At 33.5% G+C, this 18,283-nt stretch overlaps 1 protein-coding gene across 4 annotated transcripts in view; it reads right to left on the reverse strand.

Moving 5' to 3' along the window:
* CSMD3 (CUB and Sushi multiple domains 3) overlaps positions 1-18,283 on the reverse strand; it is a 586,421-nt gene that overhangs the window by 124,474 nt on the left and 443,664 nt on the right. For all 4 annotated transcript variants that reach the window (XM_054290025.1, XM_054289307.1, XM_054288554.1 and 1 more), the window contains one exon: positions 15,251-15,367. In XM_054290025.1, the coding sequence (XP_054146000.1) occupies positions 15,251-15,367 (117 nt within the window). The remainder of the gene's footprint in view (positions 1-15,250; positions 15,368-18,283) is intronic.

The following is an 18,283-nucleotide window of genomic DNA, read 5'->3' on the forward strand; positions in this document are numbered from 1 at the left end:
ATGGAGGTTTTCCAAACCACACAAAGAAGCACCAGCTAACTGTACTTGAATAGGGTGAATTAATTGGAATATATACTAGTTCTTCCCAATGTTTGTGACTTACACTACTGTCTCGTCCTTAAGCTCTGTGAAGACTCTCCCTAAAGTCTCCATAGAGATTAAGCCTTTACTGAATTATCTGCTTTTCATCAAGAATTATTGGTGTTCCTTTGGTAGTCTCAGCTGGGGATGGCAAATGTAATCCTACATTTCCTGGCATGATATTCAGATCATTAGGGAGGAAAAGGCAGAATGAGTCTCTCTGCAAACAAGGAAGAAGTAAGGCAGGACAAGAAAGAGTTCTGGTTCTTAAAGCTCACATGTGCCCTTTTCCTCCACAGATGAAGGTGAAGAAAATAGCTGTTCCATTCTGTGATCTCAAAAAACCAGAGCCCACAGATCTAGACTGAGCTGCAAGCCATCCTCTGCTGTTCTTCCTTTGTTTCAATTCTACAAAGGAAATGTTGAACAGAAATATGATTTGTCCTCTCTCCTCTTATACTATTCCTGCATTCTCAGACTCAGAGAGGAAGAAGGAGATGGGAGCTGCTGATTTCTCATGTTTGAGAAAAGGAAATTTTTATCTGAATGTATAAAAAGATAATAAGAATAAATTTGGAGACAGAAGATGGGGCAGTTATTAACACTAGAAGCTCAGCATGAGGAGTGATGTTAAACTGCACAGAAAAAACCTTACATGCATATTTACCCACAAATGAGCATAATTCCACATAAAATATGAGATTTAAGACTTTTCCTGGAGCTGGAAGAGGACTGAACTCTCCTAATTAACACATTTCACGCTTTCTTCTGAAATCAGCAGAGCTTATTACACTAAATAAACTATCATTCTCCTCTGGCTTCAAACCTCTGCCTCCCTCTCTTCTTCCATTCTGCAACTCTCCTCCCTCTCTCCTGGCCTGAATCATCATACATACATGTAAAGCTCTTTCAGTATCTGCAACAACACAACAGTAGAGGGAAAACAGTTATATAATGTTATTTTATATTATTAGAGTATATTACTTGCAATAATTTAAAAATTCTGCTATCACAGAAACCTGAAGGAAGCATCAAACCACACAAACTTTCTTTTCTCTATATTGATTTGTTTTGATTTTATTCAACTGAAATTCAAACACCTATTGTTATAATTTGTTTAAAAAGGTAACATAGATCTATTTATCCCTGTGGACAAAAAAAATGTATCTTATAATTTTGACTCCTTTAATACTCTTCAGATTTATTATTTTATTTCTAAGATGTTGAATTTATCTCATTTTGCCTTACATACCTAAAAAAAAAAAAAAAAGATGTTTTCTTTCTCCCTTATTATTCAGTATTTTTGCTGAGTGGAAGGAAATGTAACACCACATTTAAAAAGAAAAAGGCCTCTGTTCCTGTGTGTTCTGGTTTCAGCCAGGACCGGGTTACATTTTGCAGTAGCCAGGAGGGGCATGGCCAGGACAGGAGGTTTTTCTTTACCACCTCATGTGACTGTCAGGGGATGGGGGAAGGAAGGCTCCTTTAGAAGAAGGGGTTCCTTCAGATCCTGCAAGCCTGGCAGGGAGAGCCATCTGCTACTGTCTGTTATCATCTGGCTTCTTTTCCATGTGAATTCTTCCTTTTCTTACGCCCTCTGTCATTAATACTGTTTCTGTTACTGATCTTATTCTTATCTCATTGCTGTTTACAGTAAATTGTTCTTATCTCAAACCATGATCTTTTGAGCCTCCAGTTCTTATCTCCAGCCACTCACAAGAGGGAAGGGGGATGGGGTAGCAAGTGGCCAAATGGTTTTAGTGAGAGCACTAAATTGGAGTAAATTTCCCAAATCACAGACACTGCTAAACTTGCTTGACCTACTATTTTCTTTTTTTTTTTTTTTGAAAGAATGTCATTCTCAATGTCTTGCATGAAAAATATACCTCTCATATGTTGCCAATGTCATTTCTAAACTAGGGAAAGAAGATCGAAGTGATAATGCAGTTGAAGCAAAAGAGTTTGACAAAAAAAATACAGCTGGCCTTTGGCAGTAATTTTATTTTGTTTAATAGACTGAGAGTGAGTTAACAGACCTGGAGCACTGACTAGAGTAAGAATTAGAAATTTAATTTGAATAAAAGCTGCATAGAGAAAGCCTACTAATAAATAAGGCAATATATTGTTTGATATAAAAGTACACTAGTTTCAAAGAATCCTACTGAAACGCTTCCATGAACATGTGTAGACATTTTCCTACATTATGTCAGTCCTATATATAGTCTTTCTTAAAAACTAAAGTAGGTCTTTGGTCACTAGTAATGTTTTTTAATGAGGTATTTTTGTGGTATATAACACAACACATTTTAAATCTATGATAATGCCTAACAGATGCATCAATGATTAATGCTATAAATCTAAATAAAAGCAGAAGAATGAGAGAAGTATGTTTCACATCTACTTTGCACAGGCTGTGTTTTCTGAGATTATTTAACCAAAGCAGTAGTCAAAGCTGCAGACCTAGCTGCTGATTTGAAATAAACGGCTTTGTACTGTTTAAACTTCTGGCTTCAAATCTACTCTGAGTGGAAGAGCAAGAGAGACAAAATTATGTGTTCACTTCTCTGAAAGTACATCTGTGAGCAATACAGTAGTGAGAAAAAAAAAAGAAAGTATAATTAATGATATTATTTTTCTTCTAAATAAAACACTGTTATGATGGGCAAGTACTCAGGATTCTCTGAAAGGAACAAGGCATTCAGATGGAATGCTTTTCACTTAAGCCCGGCAATTGGAACCCAAAGAGTTTTTTACTTGAGTCTCTTACAAAATAGGGTGTGAACAGGAAAAGAATCCCAGACTTACAGCTAACAACTAGTGACATGTACTTTATTGTGAAGAAGGTACTACTCAGATAATAACATTCTGAGACCAGTTGTGCACGTTGCATGATCCATCACTTCATTGGCCAATTTTATTGAGAAAAATGAGTGGAAGAGTTTAGACTGCAGACAGTAAGTTGGAGGCCATCGCCCTGCTGTTACAAAAGTGTTCTGAACCACAGAAATGTGAAGATCTTGGTATTCTTGAACATGGACAGCATATTCCAATCTTGCTTCATTGTGTTCTTACACAATTGCTTCCATGCTTTGAGAAAACAAACCACAATAGCACTTTCATAGCATCTAACTGTCTAAGTAAGATCTTCTGAAAAGAAAAAACTGGTAGTGGTAAAACATCTGAATTTTGTTTATTGCTATTTTTTCTATTACAGTCTCTGAACTGAAGGAGAAAGGAAACACCTGCAATTTTTTGTTGCTTTTCTGTAGATCTTAACACTACCCTGTATATAACAGAAGGGATACTCAAAAGAGACAACAGATCTAGAAAAACTGGTTTTGTTTCGATGACTCTTGTGATGGCAATAACAAAATCATTCATAAAACTATCATCTATATAAACAAAAATTACATGAAGTTCAAATTAATTGTATCTTTCAAAACCCCTCATTATAGTTCTGGGCAGAAGTGACTTTTTAATATAAGAAAATGATAAAAAAAAAGTAGCAAGGGACCATGAAATGGGCTAATGAGGTATTTAAGTAAGGTGCCCAAATTTGTAGACAGGTTTTCCTTTGATAAATTTGTTTTTAAGCCTCTCTCTAATACTTAGGGAGATTAACCTCTTAAGTAATATAAATAGTTGAAGGAATAAACAATTTAAACTCTGGAGTAACAATAGTAATAATAAGAAGAATACAATAATAGAACACTATTATTCCAAAATAAGATAGAATTTATTAAGATAGGAGATTTAATTCAAACCATACTATTAATTATGTAATAAGGGTTCTAAATTTAATGGCAAAGTCACTTTAAAAAAGCTCTGTTTCTTCAGTCACCTCTCAGCTAATTTAGAGCTACTAATTAAAAGTACAACAACTTTCTACATAAAATAATTATCTTTTATCATCATACTAGTAAATGTTAATTTTTAGATCAGATGATTAATCTCTTCATTCATCTGAAACAAATTATCATTTTAATTTACTGAGTCATATGGATGAAATAATATTTGAGTAATTATTTTTCTTTTCATTTGTAGGCAAACGTGAAAGAACTCTCAGTGGAAAAAAAAAAAAAAACACAAACAAAAACCCAAAAACAAAAACAAAAAGCAAACAAACAAAAAAACCTAAAAAACCAAACCAAAGCAAAGCAAAACAAAGAGAGAATACATTGAGATAATTTTTCATAGTCAAAATCATCAAAAATTATATAAAGGAAACCTGTGAAAGGAAAAAGTAAAAATGTTCCAGCCATTTGATGGCAGTAAATACGAGAAACTGGACTTCATCAGTATGATCCTTATAGTAAATAGAACCGCTTATCAGTCACCAGTCTGCCAACAGATGTGTTGCCAGTCTGCCTGAGTCTATAACTGAAATGTGAAGCCAAAATCTAGGGAGGGTTTCAAGACCTAAATGTGAAACTTTTTTGCTTTTGGGGAAAGAAAATCTTGCATAACAATCAGCTTGTCATTTCAGGATCTAGAGTCCTTTATAGAAAATGGGAATGGGAGGAAGGAGGCTGAGAACAGGAGGAACAGATGGCTTGGAGAAACAAAAGTTTGACTTGGTGATTCAATAATGAGAAACATTACAAAACACAGGCTTTTTAGAAGTCTGTTTCTTATTGTCTATTATTACTTCTAAACTGTGCAAGTGGGTGTTTACTATGACATGTATTTTAAAATGATAGGACTCTCCAGGCCTCAAGTATTGAAGCAAAAAGCAAAGTATTCCATGCAAAGTTACACTTAATACACACACTGTTAGAGTGGAACTTGAAGTGTGATAGTCACAACAAGAGAACCACATTGCTCTGACATCTCTGAAATCCCAAACATTTACAAGACCTGGACAGATGTGGTACAGGTGCTTTATCGGACCAGTGCTCTTGCATGGTCTCACCCCACGTAAGTAACAAAGTTGATGTTTGCCTTTTTCTTCTCATGCAACTCTTATATAACCAGTTTGAGGTGGGCAAATCTCATTACCCAAGTGCTGGTTTCAGGGAGGCTTTACCCTTTCACAAAATATAGGTATATGTACATGTATATATATCCAAATATATATATATATATATATGTACATACCACTTTTCCTACTCTCCCCATTCCTTCTTTTGCTATTCATCCCTTGTAATCATCAAATTATATGGTTCTCCTCCAGTTTCCTGCCTTATTGACATGCCCCAGGTTCTACCTCTCAGAAACAATAGGGCTGCCATCCTTCAGTTGTTTCCATGATGGCCTCCAAAACCAGAAATTCAACACTTTCATTAAGTAACAACTCAAAGTAATTTTGTCTCACCAAATAGCTGTGTTTTGACAGTCTTTCAATGACTTCCCAAAATGCAATTAATGTTATAAACTTCTATAAAGAGATGGGATCACTTTTTGCCTCAAAATATGTGCAACTGCCAACTTCCAAATTTGTTTATTTCGCTCTTTGAGAATTTATTCACATTTTCTTGAAATTTACTCACTATCAGAGCAGATGCAATTCATCTCTATCTAAAATTCAACTAGAAAATTTCTTATAAAATTACTATAAATAAACAACTGGATACAAACAGCAAGTGGCTAACACCCCCCTCTCCTTTATTCAGTAAAACAGTTTGTTCAGAGATTCTCTTTCTAAGCAAGTGGAATAATCAGCCAGTTCTGCAGTCAGGAATATATACTGAAGAAATGCAAAGCAAAATATAGTGGGGACTGCAAAGACATTTTAATTTGTTTTCTAAACAAAGGAAATTAAATAGAAATCACTAAGAGAAATCCAGTATCTTTGAAATTTGCATCTGGGTACCCAGTGGTGAATACAAATATTTGAGTCAATAAAGGTAATCTTACTTGAGAGAGAATTGGTTTATATCCAAAGGATTATAATGAAGTGGAAAAGTAAGAAATATGGATTAAAAGTATGTAAACAGGGCCTAACAGTGAACCATTTTATAAGCAGAAGGTGTTTTGTAAAAGAAATTTTTGCAGTTCCTTGATCCTAGTCTGATCCTAATGAGCTCCTTCCCTGAAATATATCAGAATATTTCAGGGTGGAAACTTGGCCATGGTCACACTAACTTTTCATGTATCTCTTTCCAAGTCTCTCTGTCTTTTACTGCCAACAAGTGAAAAATGTATCAGGGAGGAGGCATTTCTGCAGTTGTTCTGTTAGGTTGATTTTCCTACTGATTTTTAGAGCTACAAAATAGGAAAATGCAGTGGAGGGGGAGAAACATAGCAAAAAAACCCCAAACTGCTAAAACCAAAGAACCACAAAACCCAAGAGAAAGAAAGGCCTGGTCCCTACAACTGCCCAGGCTGGAAGAGTGAGAAAGTAGCTTTTTTACTCATGAAAAGATTAACAGTAAAAATTATGCCTTCATTATTAATATAACTTTATGATAAGATGTCCTAACAAATGGAGATTCAAGATTTTGCTATTGTCCTTCCAAAGTACTAAAATCTTGTCCTAAGAAGTAAACCAAATAGAAAACAGAATTATTTCAGAATATATGTCACCATTCAGTCTCCTCCTTGGGACAGTAACATGTGTTTAAAAGCTTTAAGCAATGATTGTAATGTAGTCTTTCATCCAATATTTGGAGTAACCAGAAATCCAGACTAATTTCAGCTATTTTAATAACAGCCTTTTCTGTGAAGAAGATTTGATGATTACATATTTTGAGCAGCTGGAGTCATAGTGCTTAGAAGATAAAAAAAAAAAAAAAAATAAGAAAAAGTCTTAAGAAATCTTGCATCAATTCAATCACATTACAGTGAAATTATTTTACTTATTTGGGAACTGTGAATTTCTTTGAAGACCACAGATGTAGTCTTATTGGACTTTGGGTTTAGGGCATTAAAAAGGCAGCTCTACTGGTGCCATATGTTTATAGTCAAACCCAATAGCTTAAGCTATTTTGTCGTCTGTATTTAATTGGTCATTATTATGTTCAAACACATCATTAATATTTGAGCCAAAACTAATCATTTTTATTGAAAAAATCTAAAAACAGCACTGAAAAAAGTGACTTCAGATCATATGAATCAACTAAATTCTTTAAATTTCATTTCAAAAATACATTGAATAGTTTGAGGTCCTTTAAATGTCACCCTATGGTGACTTTTTTATTGGCATCTGCTCACTTGGCAAGCATGTTAAGCACTGAACCAATGAATGAAGTACTCCCCAGCTGTGAGTTTGAGTGCATAAAATCATCTAGTTCTTCCTCTCAGAACCTAGGAGATTCATAGTTCAGTGGAAAGTGATGCAAAATGACCTTCTGGTACCTCTGCAATTTATACTGTTAGCATCTCAATGACACAACTTTGTCCTTGAATTAGAAAATCAAACCAGAAGTTAATAGTTAAACACCTAATGCTCACCTCTCTTCTTCAAAAAAATCTTAGGCTGCAAGCTCCAGCTATTCTATGGAAAGCCTGTAGCACAGTAATCCATGTATACTTGAAATTATAATAAAAATACATATTCACTATCTATCAGGTATGTCTGATAGATAATATTTTACCATTGGACTATTCCTATTTAAAAAAAAATAGTCAGTATTATTGTTCTTTGTTTAAATACAATGAAAAATAAAAATATTTAGCAAAATATTCTTCAAAAGAATAAATTCTTTCATTGAAGGATAAATAATTTCACAGTTCTTATATGTAACTTAAATTCTTGTGCTATAACTATTTTATACCAAATTAGGAAAATATTGATATTTTAAATAGCAGTTTTAGGTACATATATTGTCTATTCTAGAGAAGAGAATACCTAATACTCACTAAAGTTCCTCCCAAAACCTCAAATAAAAGTATTTCCAGCATATAATTAATCCTGCCTTTCATTTTCCCTTTTAATAAATCCATTAGGTATTCATTCTGAAGACATGCTAGAGGCCATGGCTTCCTGTACCTGTAGAAAACTAACATAATGCACTGCATCACCTCAAATTCTTCTTGTGTCCAACAACACTCTAAGAAGGAGAAATATTATTGTCAAATATACACTTAATAATAGGACATTATTAGACATTTTGTTCACCTCCACCATTAGGTTTAAAACATTTGAGGGTGAGGAATAACTAAGAATAGCTTGAATTTGAATCAACCAATCCCAAAGCACTAAATGATTGCTCACTGAAATGTATCAGAAATTGCCAGCTTTACAACATATGCATACGATAAAATCATGAAGTTCTGTGTGTGCAATGGGACTGCAGGATGGATGGAGATCACATATGCAATGTTCTCTAATTCATTTCATCCTTCGTTACTGCCAGAGCAAATATGATAAAATAAGACTTTGTTGTTTCTTTGAAATTACGAATAAATTATGTTCTTTCAAAAATTGCAGATAGATGTTTTAGATGGGTTGAATCACGCCATGGGAATTTGTACCTCTATTTGTTGACTAGAGCAAGGATCTGAATGGCTTCGATAAGGTATCTATTTAATTAGGTGTATAACCAAAACAAGAGGAAATGTATTCCAGCATAGGCTTCAATTGCATGTATACACACCTATTTGCTTTGCCTGCAAGCCTAAATCTGCAGTGTTTAAGGGTAGCATTTCTAGACATTCACAGATTTAGATCATACCCATTTGGATTATACAGAATTAAAACACAAATCCCATTGCTGTATCCAACTCCAAAAGTTCAGAATTTAAATTTATGGATGAAGACTCTTTTTTTCATTAAGATTTTCATGTCTATTTAGTATGTAGAAGATAGACTTCAAAGCTTTTTATTTCTGGCTCAACACCACTACATTCTTTTCTTGCTAAATTGTGCAGAATACAATGAGTCAGATTCTACCAATTTTACTATATTCATTATATAGCTATACAGTTTTCTTACTTTAAGGAAGAAATGAACCATGACTTTGTATGGTTAATTTTATGCATTGTAAATTTCAGAAAAAAATGTCCGTTTATCATATTTAATCAAAATAATAGTGGAAAATAAATTCATACTCAGTCATTCAATGCACATTGAATGAACATTGAGAATATTAAATTTCTATTGTGGTAGGAGGGTGCATTAATTTATTTCAAGCACAATGAACACAATCTACACATTTTTCTGGCCCTAATCAACCTGACTCCATGCTTAACCCTCTTCAGTTCTCTTCATTAACTCTCAAAATTAAATTTGAAAAAGAGTCAAATGAAAAAACATATACCTATCATGTTAAGTCCACTCAGAGAATTTTCAAATTCAAACAATATTCTGGCAATGAGCTAAATTAACAGAAAGCAGCATTTACGCCAATGTGAATGCTTCCATACTGAAACACTCATTTGCATTCATTCATTAAAAATAATTACTTCAGCAACTGTAATTAAATATTACATGTAAATATTATCTTTATTAAGCTTATTATCTATGGGATGAAAAGTACTTCTGTGTCTGGCTGAAATCCTTTGCACAATGATCTCTCAGTTCTGGCCAGGGTTTCTAAAGTCTATCATGGATGAAACTCCTGCTGATGTACTTTTGAATGAAGCTTAATTAGCTGACTTGAGAAAACTGAAGAAAAGGACTACTATAATTTTTTTGAAGCTGAGCTCTTGAAGTTTAGCTTCAAGAATTTACTAAGAATCATTCTAGTCTAACTAGTACAAGATCCTTTGAAACTGCAGCATCAGAATGGTGGTAAGAGAAATAACAACATGGCAGCAGAATTAATAGAGTACCAAGAAAAAAGGATGAGGTGTGAATTTTCTATCAACTATTGGTATTACTTATACAGAAGGTACTTCTTCCTATTGTTCACAATAAATATTTGTGTGTACACCCTCAGTATTCCATGATGATCACTCTATACTTTAAAAAGCTGAGAAAACAAACCAGAAAACTGAATTACTCAACTAAATTTGATTTCATTAAATTTCTGGATTAACTGATACATGTTTTTAAAATATTTTTAGTTTTTATATGAAGTGCCCTGTGATAGTCAGTTTTCATGTTTTAATGCAAAAATTTTGTGAACAAATACAAAAATATAGATTTTTTTTCTTTAAAAATAGTTTTATGGTTACATGATAAAAGAGTAAATAAATAAATGGTCCCTTTTCTTGGAAGTCATTTTGATTTGAAGTAATTTTCTTTTTGGGAAGGAAAGGTGAGGCAAGCTGACTTGTTCTTATAAAATATAGGGTGCAAGCTGGATCGCTGTGTCTTTCTTCTGAAATTAGTGTCTTGAACCTTTACACAGTTGGACACTCAAGCTTTTGGAGCAGCCTTTGTGGCTTCGCTCCATCTTGTTGACAAGTAACCATTGTTTGAACAGTGTAGTCCTGCAACTTTGAAGTGTTTGCTTGTATAAAAAGAGGGTAGGAGCAGAATCAGATTCCTGCCTATGGCGGCACTTTGATATTTTAGAAAATATTCATTCATTTCTATCTCCCTTTCAGTAAACTATTGCTTAATTCAATAATTGTTTACTTTATGTTTAAAAATATTGATGCAGGTTATTTAGCCAGACATTTCCATCCATTTTTACCTAAGATGGAGATTTAAAACCTCCGCATTTTAAAAATGCCAGTCCATATGCATCTGCCACATTTCTTAAATTATATTAAGATGTACACAGCAGTGATGATGGATTCAAGTTACTAAAATGTTTTTACTTTAGATCTGCATCTGTAGAGGTACAGATGTTTGACTCTAATTCAGATAAGTATTATCATAAATACAATTTTGGTTCTCATTCCATCTTGATGTGAGGTTGTCATTTGGCACATTGTGCTCCTTATGATTTGTCCTTGCCTATCTTTTTCTTTCCAAATGTAATGTGAGTTTGTAATCAAAACAAACTACTGAAATAACTTTACTGTGACACGACTGTTAAGGGGTCTAACAGTTGTAGATGCAGTGAGCTGTCTAACAGAAAACCTATGTTGACACCATTGTTTGATCAGTGTGTATCTTCACTGGCAGAATAGATGTACCTTCCAGTAACTGGTAAAAAATTATTCTTTCAAGGACATTATTAATAATAACAATAATCCCAAAGTTCAGCTGTTTGGTTCTACTTCTTTCTTTCCTTTGTTGCTAATATGGAATAACTCATGTCTATCTCTTAGAAATTCAAGACGACATAAGCAAAAGCTGAAAATGACATAAACGTGTCTGTGAATATAAGCCAGTTATTCAGGAACTGAAGAGAATAGTGGAATTAAATTTCCCTGTTTACAGCAAGCAAACGGGATCTACCTTCATTGCAATAATTCTAGGAAGTGTTGTCCCAAAATATCATTATTATCAATAAAATTCTTGCTATTTTCTATTATATTTTCATGTAGATGTAAAGCAAATGTTTCCATGGAAACTAGACATTTTCCCTATTAATGTTTTAGCTTCTAGGTGAGAAAAGATAGCTCTGCTTCACATTTCATAATTTTTGATGGCAACTGAGAAAACATTTATTTTGTGGTAGCGTAGCTCAAAGCCACACTTACATATCTTACCATGAATGTTCAATCTATCTTTTTGCTCTAACAAAAAGCAAAGTCATTTGCTGAGGCCAGCTGATATAAAATAGATTTTACTGTTAAAAATATTAATTTAAAAAGAAGTATAGATGACACTATTATACAGAGCAGAGCATACAATTTAGATAATGTCCATCAGGGAAAATAACTAAAATCTCAAACATCTGCATTTTAATTATGACCAAAGATGTATTTCAGGACTGAACAATTAACACTTATTACACCGCTTTAAATATCAGTGGGAGAGTGTCAAATAAGAAGCTGAGTTTTCCATGTTTACAGAAGATTTTGCCTGTGGCACACTGTGTGCTTTTGTGAATCATTTATCTTGTAGCTTAAACCTGTCATGGTATGAAATATTGCAGCTGTGATTCTGCATGACAGAATAATGAAACACTGGGAAAAAGTCCACATTGAAATGACTTTTCCACAGAATTTTTGACTTGAGAACCCAAGAAGCTGCAGATGAAATAGGTTTTCTTTTCAGTCCATCAAAAACTAATCCAGGCCAATGAGTTCCCTTCTACACACTGAATATATTATTACATTGTTTGTGGGTTTTGTCTCTATTGACCAGGTTTTCACCTTTTTTTTTTTCTCTAACTGTTCTTTGTTTTAAGTTCTCATATACTGTATTGGATGCCAAAACCAGTTCTTGAAGAGTTTCCATTCAGCAAATATTTGATTGCTGTATTTCACTTTGAAAGTTGGAGCCACAGAGAAGATGACAGATTTGTTGCTGTTTTCTTTAGGAAAATTAAATTATCATATGTCAGCAGCTTTGCTGGAGTACCCCTTTGTAGCAATGCATCTGAACAACTTGGACTACCTTGTGCGCCAGCCATATCGCTAGTAGTTCTTCTTAGCAGAGCCCTCTGGAATGCATCAAGTTTACAAAGACATAAACTCTTCTAAAATAAGAAAGAAGAGGCTGAGAAACAGAATATCAAGACCACAAGGACTTGACAACAGAGAGCTGTGAGGCCCCTGGACTGTAACCAACCACATACTCTGAAGAGTGCGTGCAGAATGCGTGGACAGGATAGAGGCATCAGTCAGGAAAGGCGTGATCAGTGTGTGCAGTAGTTGTAGAATCTATAAATAAGTGCATAATGTAAACAGGAAATGGCTTCTGCTCAATCATACTGGTTAGCCACACATGAGTCCTGGTTTCCCACACCCCTTCATTCTCATAAAGATTATTTTGACTCTTTTTTGTCTCAAGTAATCTCTGTCAAATCTACACGATGTGATGCATATTACCAAGTGAATTAAATATGAAATCTTATGTCTTTTTCCACAAAGGTCAGATTTTTTTTGTGACCATTTGTCAGTGAGTGATCCCTACATACCAACAATTGCAAGTGAAGACTCTTAATGCAATATCTTCTATCAGGACCCAAAACAACAGAGTTACAGGAAAAAAGATTCTGCTTACTAAAATTGGTCTGAAGGACCTCAGCATTGCAATTTTATGGCTATTCTTCTCTGAACTTAAATATGTTTTGACAAGTGAGTGGTAAAAGCTATTAGATAAAACACATTCATTACTCATACTGTAAAATTTCAGACTGAGACAAATAATTACATTTAATGTAAAAAAATCAGTTAAATCAATTGTCAAAATTTACTTTTTTTAATGTTTTTTACTGGAATAATTTTATTAAAGACAGATTGCAGAAAGAGCCCAGGTAAGGAAAAAAATCTGTATTAATAACTTACAAAAAAAAATTGCACATCACTGTACAATTCAAAGAAAGATTCAGATTTTAAAACATAAGCTTCTGGGTGTGAGGAATTCTGCTGCCAATTCTGTATGAGTATCATTGGAAAAAAACAGCTAAAACAGGAATTTATGTTTTGGCACTTGTTTCAATGTGTCATGTCATCCTCATTTTGAGTGGTTACTACCAGATACCTTTTTTACCTTTCTCTTTCAACAGACTTTTGTGTTCTGCATTCAAAGTGGATCAAATATCATCTATGATATATTCTACAGGTATCTGAACTAATTGTCAAAATACACTATTTAAATACAAGAAAAAAAGTAAAGGTCTATCCCAAAGTAGGACAGACAAAATATTTAGGTCATTCTATAACATTTATATTCCACAATATGTCAATGAATCCTTATATGCTAAGGTTAAGCATATTTAAGAATTTTTATTTGCATCAGCATTCTTTTGTCTAATCACTGTGAAACAGTTAAACAGAATTCCTTAATACTGTTATTATCATGCTTAGTGTGTAAGAAAACCAGTATTTCTCAAATTATTCCAAAAAACAGTGCAGTGAGATTTTCCCCATTTTCATGTGCTGTTTTGTGAAATCTGGTTTATTTCTGGAAATCACAAAACTACACATTTTGAATCCATTATTGTAGTAATTTTAAGGCTTTACATGTTGATATCTGTTTCAAAAACTGAGCACCACTATAATGATATTCAATGAGTAACTTCAGATTTGATGAAAATGGGAGGATATAAATTTTTCAGTTTATCTAAAAATGATTAGATGTGTCAAAAGTCCATGCTTATAATAGCTAGAAATAAATCAAGAATTGTTCAGATCTGTTTAATTTTTTCTTAATATTTTTGGAATAAGGAGAAATCGTCATGACTTAGGAGACAATACTTTTAAAAACCTATTTATTTTGTAGTAGTCTATGCACCTCTACACTATACCCAAGAATAAGCTAATTGGATATTAAGGGAGTTCAGATATCATGAGTATGGCAGATGGACACACAGCAGCTGATGCATTGTCTTTAATTTGGCTAAGATGTTTGCAGAATCAACATGAAGGAAGGTTAAGAAATACCCATCCCCATCCTCAGGCACCTGTTATTTGATAAACTGAAATGTGGACTGGGGGTCATAATGAAGTCCTGATTTTCCAAGCATAAAATCACAGCATGGATATTTAAAGCTTAAATGATGCTCAATATGTGGCATACTGCTTACCAAGAAGTCAAAGTGAACAAAAAACACATCAGCAGGTATCATAGACATTTAATAATAAAGTGAAATAGAATAATTCATAAAACCAGGGAGGCAAACTGTCTTTGTATGGGACAGAAGACACCATTAAAATATTTGTATAATCAACAGAAAAAATGCTAGTATGGAGGTGGGGTTTTGATGGAGGATCAGAGAATCTACAAAACCCGAGCAGAAAGCTGCTGCTCTAATTTCCTTTGTCAATAAAGACTATGCCATTGCCTCACGATGCAGAGAAGCCAAGGGTTATAAGAGCAATGCTACCAAATATTTAAGATGAACATTTCTTCCCCTGCTTACATGGACTTACTGGAGATACGCTTCACTTTCTAGAGCATAATCACATGACCCTGGGTGAAAAGAAACCTGAAGTGGTACCACAAATATATTTGGTTAGCATCACAGTAGTATTCTAAGTTACATGGTAGTTATCACAGTGAGACAAAAATACTGAACACTAATTCCAAGAGATAAAGGCCAACATAAGTGTTTTGAGAAAATAATGCACTATAAAATGATAAAAGTGTTAATAGAAGTATCAGCTTAAAACAGCTTATACACATTAATAATTTTCTGTAAAAGCAACCATACAAATCATCCAGAATTGTGGAAAGTATCCAAGCCACAAAAAGATTAATGAGACCAGACTTACTTACCAAATTCCTTAGGAACAGTGATAGAGTAAATACAGTTGTGACCAACACTATAATTCTTGGGGTAGTTTGGTGATAATACAGTCCCTTCAGAACCTGTTGATCGGCTTCCACAGGGTGCTAGAAAGTGAAGATAATTGGTTTTTAAAAATGTAATATCATTAAAAAATCAGTTTAAATTGTGTTACAAAGCAGAGTGACACAGAGTCCCCAGGCAGGTGCATTTGTTGTATGTTGGTATATGATATTACAGGAAATTTTATTACACTTCTACACTGGATTAAATTTGTAGATCCTGTGACATATGGAGTATGCGCAATTTTCTCATATATCAAATGAGAATTGATGGCACTCTAAAGATTTCCAGATCAATTGTTTTTTCTTTAAAATTTATAAACCTTCTTAATAAAAGTAATGATGTCGTTCATATGCAGTATGGTATTATTTACAGCATACAAAACTATTATTCATTCCTATGATGCTTTATACGCTGTTAAGAGCATAGATTATACAGCCCTTCTACACACTAGTAAATCCTTACTCACGCCAATACACTCATCATCCAAAATAATGTACAACTACAACTAATGATATAAGAAAGTCAGGTTTTCTTCACTGAACATGATGTACCACTTACTCATATCTCAATTATTTATAACTTTATATATAAAAAGTTATCAGCACATACTTTTCTTTATCACAGAAACATCATGTTTATGCTGCCACAGCCATAATACTTGATCAAATAGAAGATAGATACAAATGCTTTTTATCACAACAATGTATTTTTCTACAGTTTATAAAAACTTGGTATTTGGCATTATTCAAAAATGTCAAATAAGAAACAGCGTAATTTCTTTTTTTTTTTGTTCGTTTCCATAAGATGTACAGGTGCATATATATGAAACATTATTCAATGTAAGTGGTTTCCTATGTCTATTACCTGCTTGTCACAGAGACTTTGTAATTTAGGGCTTCAATTTAGATTTAACCCTAATCTATTTTCAAGACTATGGCAGCTCTTTAGAATATTTTTTCTCTTTCTTTAAACTCTTTTTAATGAGTTTAGTGTTAACTTATCTATTTAAAAAAATTATTTCCTGTTAAGACATGAATTTATAAATGAAGTAGTACTCAATGTTTAATTTGCTAAACATATCTGGGTTTTTTTTTTTTTTTTGTGGTATTCTCTCAAAATATTAATACTTCATGAATTACATTAAATAAGGAAAAGATGGTTTTCTTACTACTATTCCAGAAGACTTTATTTCAATACTTGTCGTACTAAAATCAAGACAATTATTAGAGTCATTACAAATAACATATTTTAACACTACTTTTAGTTAATTCACTCAAAATGTTTGGTGGAGTATACCATGAAAACAACACATCTTTAAAATGTAGCAAGTTAAGGCCCCAACACTTTGGGAACAGGTTTATGCAATTTGTATCAGCATGGATTCCTTTCCTTTGGTGTAACTTCAGAGTTTGGTGGGCTGTGTACCTGAAACAGGAGCAGATGGCACCTATTGCTCCAGTTTGCATACAGATTTGGAAATTATTTAATGGATTGCTGTGAAAGTCACGGTATTTGAAATATGTCAACAGAAGGGTTGTGGCTTCTGCTCGTGCATATGTGTATGCATGTGGCAGATGAGGCACATGCACGCACATGCTCCAGATATCCTGGAGCTCGGCAAATCCATCAGGAGCCAGACCAGGATGAGCTCTTGGTGAGGCTCAGGACAGCGATGGGCAGAGTAAGCACTGACTTCCACCTGTACATGGAATATTGCCCTCTGTGGCTAAAAGAGTAATCTCAGTGCCTTTCATCAATCCACCACCATGTGAAATATTGGAATTCATAATCTCTTGTGAAAACACATTTAGACAATAGAACTACTGGGAGTTTTTCCAGGAAACAGTAAGTGTCTTGGCCGAGGCTCATTTGCAGACACTTATTTACCATGAGTTATTGGAAAAACACAGAGTAAGAAACATTCACTATTTATATGTGGCAAATATTTGTGACAAAACCAGATCTGCTTACCAGCTTGTAAGTACTCAAGATTTTCTATTCCAGATTTTGGATAAAACAGAAGTGAATATGGAAGAATATAAGCCACAAAAGCATTAAAATAAGAAAAATAAGACTGTAAAAAAAAATATCCCTAACTCTATTTCCCTTCTTACTGTTTGTGAATTGAACGATTAAGCTACAATCACCAGTACCACTGTCCCACTCTAGCATTCACATCATTATTACACCTTCCTAATCAGCAGAAATAATGTGCAAATTTAGGGTAAAACTACAATTCCACTAAAGTCAATGGCATTGACACAAAAAGGAACATAATTTCACCCTTAATGAAACTTGAAGTCTTTGTACATAAAGGCAGTACTTTAAAAATAAAATAAAAAATTAAGAGCTAAATACAGTCCTCAGCATATTGTGGACCTTTACTTATAAAGAAAAATAAAAATTTTTATATACTCTGTTTCTTTTCTATTCTTACAGGTTATGCAATTAGTAAAGGCATTATCTTAATTGTAAAAAAGGGTTCTTACACATCAGAGCAAAATATATTTATCTATATACAGATCTAGACAAAATATGTCATGATAATTATCAAGATAGCATTATGACAGCTGATACAAAAAAATCACTAATTTTATTGAAAAAGTCAATATATTTATTGAAAAGTGCTTATAGATATCTAGAAGTCATTAAACTTACCAATTTTTGCAAATTAAGAAAAAAAATATCTAGCATCTTCAAAAATCTGAGAGTTCTCATTAGTACTGAACTATGGTTAAAATGACTTCCAAGTCTCTAAAAGGTGAATATATATCCATTTTCTTTTACAGTTGATAAGTAAAATGTTTATATGACACTTTGTATGAAACATCTAAACATTTTTCCCACACGCTGAATTCCATGAAGGTAACATACATCTGCACTGGACTTAAATGGGCATGTATATGCTCACACAAGAGGAGCTGACATATTCACACAAGGGGAGAAGAGACACACTA

Source organism: Melozone crissalis, unplaced genomic scaffold (assembly GCF_028551555.1).
Source record: "Melozone crissalis strain CALT ecotype California unplaced genomic scaffold, PUWL_Pcris_2 ptg000002l_1, whole genome shotgun sequence".
Taxonomy (NCBI): domain Eukaryota; kingdom Metazoa; phylum Chordata; class Aves; order Passeriformes; family Passerellidae; genus Melozone; species Melozone crissalis.